We start from the raw sequence: 10,021 nt of genomic DNA, 5'->3' as shown, positions 1-10,021 counted from the left end.
CTGGGGGCAAACGTTCACCTTCCAACAGGACAGCGACACTAAGCACACAGCCAAGACAACCCAGGAGTGACTTCGGGACTTGTCTCTGAATATCCTTGAGTGGCCCAGCCAGAGCCCAGACTTGAACCCAATCAAACATCTCTGGAGAGACCTGAAAATAGCTGTGCTACGACGCTCCCCATCCAACCTGACAGAGCTTGAGAGGATCTGCAGAGAAGAATGGGAGAAACTCCCCAAATACAGGCGTGTCAAGCTTGTAGCGTCATACCCAAGAAGACTCGAAGGCTGTAATTGCTTCCAAAGGAGCTTCAACAAAGTACTGAGTAAAGGGTCTGAATACTTAATTAAATGTTATACTTCCATTTAAATAAATAAAATAAAAAAATATATATAAAAAAGAAATGTTTTTGCTTTGTCATTATGGGGTATTGTGTGTAGATTGAAAAATGATTTCCTACATTTTAGAATAAGGCTGTAACGTAACAAAACATGGAAAAAGTGAAAGGGTCTGAATACTTTCCGAATGCACTGTATATAGTACCAGAAGAGTATACTGCACCAGTTTATGTAATAGCCAGGAGACACAGCCCTGCTACATTGGGTAAGGCTTGTGTATAGCCTTCATCTGGATGTTCTCCTTATATTCAATATCAGAGGTCAATGCCTGGTCCTCAGAGGTCAATGCCTGGTCCTCAGAGGTCAATGCCTGGTCCTCAGAGGTCAATGCCTGGTCCTCAGAGGTCATTGCCTGGTCCTCAGAGGTCAATGCCTGGTCCTCAGAGGTCAATGCCTGGTCCTCAGAGGTCAATGCCTGGTCCTCAGAGGTCAATGCCTGGTCCTCAGAGGTCATTGCCTGTTCCTCAGAGGTCAATGCCTGGTCCTCTGCGGTCAAGACCTGGTCATCAGGTGTCACATCTATATTATAGGTCTCTGAGATGGCAAGCTCACAGGCCCTGGAGGCAGGGTCATCCTCACAGGCCCGCAGTGCAGGGGTGTCCCTATGGGTGGAGTTACTAGACTTGTGGGAGGAGCTCGGGGAGTTGATGGGACTGAGCTGCACGGCGGTGGTGTCCTGCAGCGTGTGTTCGCTCGTCTCCATCTCAAACGTTGCGCCGGCCCCCATCCGCATCAGCCCCCAGCTCTCGGCCCCCTTGGCCTTACGGCTATCGCGGGCCGGGGCCCGTCGGCTACACACGCAGCATGCCCCAAAAAAGGACAGAGCCACTATTAGGAGCAGTGGCCCAATGACGATGGATGGGTTGCTGGCGGGGATGAAGGACTTGAAAGTGAAAGCCCCCACCAAGGTGATGTTGATGCCCGCCAGCATGATCCCCAGGCCACAGGCGCAGCACAGGGCCGGGGAGGGGAAACTCTGGGGCCACAGGCCCCATTTTCTGCATGCTTTCTTGGGCCCTGAGGTCTTGGAGCTTTTGTCGGAAAGGACCATCTCTCTAGGCTTGATGATGGGTACGGTCTAACTCAAGATCTTTTTTATGATTGCATATTACTTAATTGCCTTATGGATTCAGATACAATGCAATAGGCTTGATTAATGACAAGATAGTCCAGTCCAGATACAGGTCAGGTCATGGTTTTCTCTGCCCTACAAGAGATAGACAGAAGAGTAATGATGATGTGTTCCTTCCATAGAAATGGGTTTTCTGGAAATAGGTCATTGTCACACAGGTCTAAAGGTAATTGAACTGACATTGAGGGAGAGATGCATTATGCATCCATGTGTAATAAATGCTACAAAGACTAGATAAATCAAGGGTATTATTATCCTTCGCTCTGCAACACACTGATGCCCCGTTTTTTTCCCCACAGAGAATAACACATTCAGGACTCATTGTTATTGTTCATACGTACAGAAAGAACAAGTCCAATCACACTTTTGTTCTGCAAGTCAAATAAATTATTGCTTCTATAGACCTATTTGCAAAGCTACACGCAGACATTCATAGACAACATTGTGGTAGTGACCTTATCTTATTAAAAGTGTATTCTAGACTACATAAATATGCAATATCAGTTCAAGACTGACAAAGCCAATAAACTAAACTGTTTACACATTTGGCTACCTTGATTAAAAATGAAAAATGTTAGTACCATTATAGTTCTCTCGTTTAACTTGTTCTTTAATGACCAACATACAGTATCTTCTAAGATCACTGATTGTCATTTAACAATTCGGTTAGAATATACTAGATAAAGAAATCCTCTCTTGGTGATGAAAACATCAAATAGTCTACAACGCCTTTGAGAGCACTTGATCTTACTTACATTTGATCAGTTCCATCGTTCAGGTAATGTTGTTTGAAATTCCCAGTCGTTTGCCTCAAATTTCGATGCGAATCGTCGACTTTAGGTTACACTCTTGTGCGCTCACACAGCCAACAAGGTGAAATACCATAGAGGAAAAGAGAAGAGCGCTCGTTAGTTTCATGCATGGTTGACGCTAAACCACTAGGGGCACCATTTGAACGCCATTCACCGATGAACACTTGCTGTACAATTACAGTACAACGAAACTGTTAAACCACATAGACTAACGGTTAAACAAACCAACACAGGCAGGATCGTTTTTCAAATAACTTTTTCATTCTATTCCAGATATCTGTAGCAATTGACTATGCAGGCAAATAATATTTTTTTGAAGAAATTGAAAAAGCTCAATATGTAGCCTACTATGTGGATAATTCTTGTTAATTAAACTATAGCAATGTTAAAAGCTTGTTTTGGAAAGCTGCTTTGTCCTATAGCCCAGACAAATGAATCCACACCTGGTTCTGAACTATCCACCAACACAGTGAAACCAGTAAAGCATTACTTGTGATACACCTTCCTCTCCAGCACGGATGGCGTCATGGTCCAAAATCTGTCCAGTGTAAACCCAATGCGTTTCTATGGGAATAATATCAAGTCCTAAACTTGCCCTAAAGTAAATTGACGTTTCGTTAAAATTATATAATTACTCCTGTCTAAATAAAATAATTCAAAATACTTCATCAGGGAGCATGACTTAGCCACAGAGGATCAATAGCTTCTTACATGTTTTTGTTGTGGATTGTTTCTAATCACAAGTGTGTTTGGAAAGCCGGCAATTTGGGTAGTGCGCGTGGCAATAGGTTTAGCTGATTGAGTTGCAGCAGTCAGTGAAAAGCATCTAAAATATGTGTGAAGATAATGTGTTTTGAGAATAATTTTAAATGTTGGATGAAGTGTGGGGGGGGGGGGGGGGCGAAGATATGGTGCGTCTCTCTCCAGAATGCATGCAAATGTAGGAAGGTGCCCATTTTGTCAATGTCTTATTGCTGAACCGAGGTAAAGACGGTTTCAAGTTGGATATTCGATGGATATTCACGCTTTCAAACCTCAATAGCTTTCAAACCACTCGAACCACAGACTCCAAATAAGTGTCATGATGTTGGAAAGAATGTGCTCAACATTGCACAGGTCTTATTTCCATGATTTTGACATTAATTCGCTTTCCAAAGCTAATAAATATGTAGAAATGTGAGCAGCCTTTCCTATTCCAAGTTCAATTAGTTAGGGAGCGTAAACAAAGTGCAAACTTTTTTTTACATTTGAATTTCAATTGCTCCTTGGTCATGTTACCTACTTGACTCAAACAAGGTTGAGCATGTCCACTGACTACCCTTCTATATTGCACACCCTTTGGTTTGTCCATTTTCATCTCACACGTTTTTACATACATTTTTCAAACTTTTGAATTTCCTTGGTCATGTGACCTATGGGACTCAAACAAGGTTCAGAATGTCCACTGACTACCCTTCTATATTGCACATCCTTTGGTTTGTCCATTTTTATCTCACACGTTTTTACATACATTTTTCTAACTTTTAAATTTCAATAGCTCCTTGGTCATGTGACCTAATGACCTCAAACTACTTTCAGAATGTCCACAGACTGGCGGAGATGAGCACAGCAAGGCATCCAGTGCGGGAATGTGACCGATCCCGGAGAAGCTGTCGGGAGCCCCGGGGAGAGTTCTCTTTTCTTTGTGAAAGGCAGGGCGCCCTGGAATGTTTTCGCCCCGTGAGAGGGGCCAAAGCCCTGAAAAACGTTGTGGTTTCGGCATCATCTGGTGAGCTCTCCCTGGCCCTTGAAAATCCGGGGGAGAGGGTGTAAATCTCACGCCGGGCTGTACCAATATCCGCAGCAGGTCTCCAAGGTGAACAGCCTTTGGCATGTTATGACAATGTAGGTAAGAGAAGTTGGCAAAAAAGATCCGTAACTTTGGGATAAGGATTGGCTCTAAGGGCTGGGTTGGTCGGGCTGGGGTGCGAAGCGGAGCTGGGCTCAAGCTGCGGCTGGGGGAGCAGTCGCTCCAACGTCCTCCTCTCGCCACCATTGGAAGTTCGTTGTGCGGCTCATCTCGCGGTCCCTCGTCCGTGGTCTCGCAAGGGGCTGCGTGCGGGGGTTCATCGGGGTGGTGTCCGTCAGCGGGCCGAATGTGGACCGGTGGGGGGTTAGGTCTGACAGTTGGCGGCGGAAACTCTGGATGTGCGCCGGGCCCTTCTCGCGGATCTCCCCAGCACGGCGCACGCCAGCCCCACACATTGTAGGTGGGGAGGTCTCCTCTACGCTCACTAGACTTAAGGCGGAAACCAAACCCATTAGCCCCACAGTGATAGGGCGTTGCATGGATCTGGCTCATGGCCTACGAAGTGGGGAGAGGTATCTCCAGCTTGTCTGGGGAGGGAGGCCTACTTCTGATGTGGGTAGTACCATCCACGCCCATTGATTTGCTGCGGAACCATAAAACGGACGGAAGAAGCCTAGGGTCCCACTGGGCACAGATCACTGAATGTCAACTTGATGAAATTCAAAGGAGTGTACCCACCTGTCGCGGTCACACTCAAATCCCCTGTGGGGTGACTGTGACCTCCTCATGTCAAAGTGAGGAATATCGATGAAGCGCTGGTAAAGGTGGTTCCCATGGCTCTGTCCCGGAGGGCTGTTTGGGCAAGCAAATGATTGAAAGGGGATGATTATTTTCTGTTGCTTCTTCCTACACCAGGTCGATAGTGCCGGTAAATACTGTGAGGGGTATCTGGTTCTCAAGCCTATAAGTATTGTGCTGGCACTTGATGTCGATTGGGTGTAAAAACCCAGTTAAAGTCTGCTGAAGGTTAGTAGTGGCAACTGATGTCCAGTTTGTAAGACAGAAAAGCCTCTGATGATACCACCGGGCATGACTCGAATGGATGTTAATTTGATGATATCTGACTGTAGCATGCTATCCTTCATGGTCGCACTCAAACCACCTTCGGGGTTGCTGTGACCCCCTCATGTCAGAGTGAGGAAATTCGATGAAGCGGGGGTAAACGGCGGGACATAATTAAGAGTTTCTTGAGGTAGCCAAATGCCTCGTCATCTAATTAGTGATGCACATGAATGGTGAACGAGATTCGCACTGTCCCTACCTACTATCAAGCAAAAACACAGCCAAGGGAACGGGCTTGACGGAATCAGCCTCAGCCGCCGGGATAGCCTCTTTTGGCAGGTGAGTGCCCCCCGCAGAGTCCGAGCAGGGGCGGCCGGACTCAGGTGCTGGGGGCAGCACTCAGGCCGTGGAGGTTGGGTTGGAGACTTAGTCTCTGAGCGAATAAAAGCGGGCGGGTCACCAGGTGCACAGAGCTTGTTTCAGGTTACCAGGTGCACAAGGAGGCCTCCATCAAGTTGGGGGCACTCTGAGTTCAAGCAGGGGCGGCCGGACTCGGGGGCTGGGGTCAGCACGCAGGCCATAGAGGTTTTGAAGTTGTACATTTTGAAAAGTTCATGTAAAACACAGTTTGAGTCCAGTAAGTGACATGACCAAGGTGCTATTGAAATTAGAAAGTTTGAAAAATTAATGTAAAAACGTGTGAGATGAAAAGGGACAAACTAAAGGGTGTGCAATATAGAAGGGCAGTCAGTGGACATTCTGAACCTTGTTTGAGGTCAGTAGGTCACATTACCAAGGAGCTATTGAAATTAGAATAATTGAAAAACATTGATAATTCATGTAAAATTGTGTGAGATGAAAATGGACAACCTAAAGGGTGTGCAATGTGTAGGCCCACTGAGTGTACATTCTGAACCTTGTTTGAAGTCAGTAGGTCACATGACCAAGGAGCTACTGAAATTATAAAGTTAAAATAATTCATGTAAAATCGTTTGAGATGTATATTGACAAACTAAAGGGTGTGCAATGTGTAGGCCTGTTGAGTGTACATTCTGAACCTTGTTTGAAGTCAGTAGGTCACATGACCAAGGAGCTATTGAAATTTTAACATTTGAAAAATTAATGTAAAAATGTGTGAAATGAAAATAGACAAACTGAAGGGTGTGCAATTGTAACAGTATAGCTATACTGTTACATTGATGCTGTTGACCCGGATCACTGGTTGCTGCGGAAAAGGAGGAGGTCAAAAGGGGGGTGAGTGTAACCGATGTGAATTGGCTAGCTAGTTAGCGGGGTGCGCGCTAATAGCGTTTTAATTGGTGATGTCACTCGCTCTGAGATGTTGAAGTAGTTGTTCCCCTTGCTCTGCAAGGGCCATGGCTTTTGTGGAGCGATGGGTAACGATGCTTCGAGGGTGGCTGTTGTCGATGTGTGCAGAGGGTCCCTGGTCCGAGCCCAGGTAGGGGCGAGGAGAGCGGCGGAAGCTATACTGTTACACAATGTGTAGGGCCACTGAACCCTGTTTGAAGTCAGTAGGTCACATGACCAAGGAGCTGTTGAAATTCAAACATTTTAATAAATCATTTTAAATAGTGCGAGATGTAAATCGACCCCCAAAAAATTGTGTGCAATGTGTGTCTATGCCATCGGGTTAGCTAGAACCAGTTTTGAACGTTTTATGAGTAATGGTTAAAGAGCTTTTGAAATTAGAAAAATGTGATTTGTCACTATGTTGACTGTCCCTAACTGCTGTTGGTGGACGTAAGGAAAACTACAGGCGAATAGCCATCGAATATCCAATCTGAATCTGGCTTTACCTGCCTATCTTGGCCAGGACGCTCTTGAAAAAGAGATTTTAAATCTCAATGAGCCTTTCCTGGTTAAATAAAGGTTAAATAAAAAAAAAAAAAAAACCTCCGTTATCGCTGATTGACCAACTCTCCACGTATCCCACTCATTTTTTTATTCGCCTCACAGAAGTCAACAAAGTCTGTTTTTTTAACATAGTTCCTCGATAATCACCACGCCTCATTTCGTTAGGACAGCTCCTCCTGACTGTGTGATGATTTGATACAATGTTGAACTTCACTAGCAATAGCTCAAGTCAAGACATAGAAAGCGAGGCAGACAGGCGGAGAAGAGATATGAATGTGATTTCATTTTCATCAGGGTATTTTCTACTGTTTTTATCTGTCGGCTTTAGGCCTATGCATTTTACTTAGCCGATGATCGAAGTTATTGGCCCAATGATGCATTGGCCTATAGACTATAGTATATCTGAGTTATATGCTCTCATGTCTTTAGCCGTATCAATGTTACCATATGGCAGAGGCTAGTGATCTCGCCATAGTTTAATTTTTATAATTGTACTTCAGATGTTTATGATTAACCACGTGACAATGATGTTGAAAAAAGAAAGTGTAAACGTTATTAGGCTATTGTAACGAAATTGTGCACTAAATTGTGCATAACTGGCACGCAGATCAGTAGAAATTGTAGGATACGTACTATAAGCTTCACCAAACTTGAAACTCACGAGCTGCCTGTTCATTACTATTACACGCATTGTGCACCGTTTAGGAAGTCCCGTGAAAACAATGGGCCCGCCTATTGAAATCAAATGCCCGTCCAACTAATTCGTTCTGGCGCCGGGTCTGCTCTCCAGTCTGTATGTAGGCTACATACCTCTCAAGGACATCATGAGTGTCTGCTCGCTCATGGATCTTCGCTGCTACCTTCTCCTATAAGGAGCTCTTTTAGGAGTGTGGACAGGTGAATCGCGATCACTCCATCCATGTCCTCTATCCAATGGCCTTGCTCCATTCGCGACTCACTCACGATTCACACTCAATGAGCAATTGTTGAGTGATGGGCCCGAAATAAACCAATTCAATCCGTTTTTCTAACCATAGACCGCTATCTCTCGCTCTCTCGATCTGTCTATCTACTCATGCTGGATGTTGATCAAATTGTTATGTCACGTCTGAGTTCTGCCAATGAGGGTGAGAAAAAAGGACAACAACATTGAAACATTTTAAAATAAATAAATGGGTTTTATTGGGAAAAGAGCATACCACACGGGCTATTGATGTGCAATATAAGAACATATGCATATTTAGGAACTCATACACGTGGGCTTAAACAACAAACAGTGGACATCGTATTTCGCTGATAGTTTATGCCAATTAGTGTGTCTCATCCCATCTAATTTGAGGTTAGGCTGCCTCGTCCCAAATGGCTCTCTATTGCGTATATTGTAGACTACTTGACCAGGGCCAATTGTGCACTACATAGGGATTAGGGGCAGAGTGAGCGGGCTTTACTGACTCATCCCTAATGTGTTGCACTTTCTCTGACGGCAACCCTTTGTTGAGTCATGCCCGTTTATGAATGCCCCTTAGTTGCTATAGCGATGGAGTATCCATGGCAACCGGGTGAGATCCGGGTAGTGGGTACATGCCATTTTACATTAGCCGGGTAATACATTAAATGAATATGGGTGAGGGGAATAAGTGCTAGACTTCCATCAGTGTCCCCCATTAATAAAAAGACAAGCTCTTACAGGGGTGAAAAAGTCAACTGGTAGAGATAAATAAATTCGGTAAAAACAAGGAATCTTTAAAAAAGCACGAGCATTTCAGTGACTAAAGAGTATTTCCGTAACCAAAGAGCATTTCAGTAACTAGGTGGATTTGAACAAATATATTGTACAGGCTGAAATGGCCATCTGACCAATTTCATTCTTAAAAACACGAAACTAATTTAATGTGACAGGCTAGCCTTCAGTCTTCACATGGTAAGTTATTTATATCTCCATGATTTCTTTGGCACATTCATTCAGATCCATTTACAGACAAACCATCTAAATGTCTGTGCAAACAACAAAACATTTAATAAAAATACTGATATATAAAATAAAACTGCCTTTCCTCCAGAGAAAGGTATCTCTACACCATCCCTTCTAGAATATAAACTACACACATATTAAACACTAGTCACAAACGTTTAAAAACAACACACAATATTAGACAATCAAAAAAATAGACATTGTCGCATTTCCAAATGACTGATTATGACAATTTCTGTGAATAGACAAAACAACAATGAATTCACATACAGTAGTAAATGGAGCAACAGGTTAGTGGTATTACTGAAAAATATTTGAAAAAATAATTGAAGGAAGCAATTGCAGAATTGTCCTGATATCATTTGGAATGGAAATGTGAGGTAATGCTTGTAGTTTTTTTTTATTTTTATCAAGACTTCAAATATTAGCACCATCCGAGCGAGTGAAGTGAGTTCGGAACAACTGAATGTATGCGTTCTTCTTGCAAAGCATGTAAACAATTCAATCAAACTATTATATTAATCAGATTATCCACAAGAATTGCAGTATTGTGTGCATGTAACCATACTCAGTGTATGCTTGCTTGTCATGCTAGTTAATGGTATAGATATATTTCATATGCCTCCATATTTGGGAAAGTCACAGCTAGGGTTGCAGAATTCACCAAACCTTCCAAAAATTCCCTGGCTTGTCAGAAATCTTGGTCGATGAATTCCAAGTTGGAGGATTCCCTTATAGCTTATTCCCTGCTGGTTCCAGAAATCATCCAACTAGATTTTCTGAGAAAAAACCCCCGGACATTTTAGGAACATTTTGAGATTTGTGTAGCCCTACTCATAGTTTATATCGGCTAATAAAACCAATGCAAAAAACATAATTCCCAAGTGTCTGAAAAGGAATGCTCTACTTTTGCAGTAAGTAACTCTATAAATAATACCATATTCCTCTCAGTACAGAAAACTTTTCACAGCTTGACCAACACA

At 43.5% G+C, this 10,021-nt stretch overlaps 1 protein-coding gene across 1 annotated transcript; it reads right to left on the bottom strand.

The window, feature by feature from the left end:
• Window positions 1–417: 417 nt before the first annotated feature.
• On the bottom strand, window positions 418–1,597 carry LOC106613548 (uncharacterized). The gene has a single exon (XM_014215921.3). It carries the CDS (start codon window positions 1,445–1,447, stop codon window positions 593–595), a length of 855 nt encoding a protein of 284 aa, XP_014071396.2. The 5' UTR covers window positions 1,448–1,597; the 3' UTR covers window positions 418–592.
• Between the last annotated feature and the right edge of the window lie 8,424 nt (window positions 1,598–10,021).

Source organism: Salmo salar, chromosome 10, assembly GCF_965601325.2.
Source record: "Salmo salar chromosome 10, fSalSal1, whole genome shotgun sequence".
In the NCBI taxonomy this organism is placed as follows: domain Eukaryota; kingdom Metazoa; phylum Chordata; class Actinopteri; order Salmoniformes; family Salmonidae; genus Salmo; species Salmo salar.
Note: the sequence above shows the minus strand (reverse complement) of the source record. Positions and strands in the feature narration are given on the sequence as shown.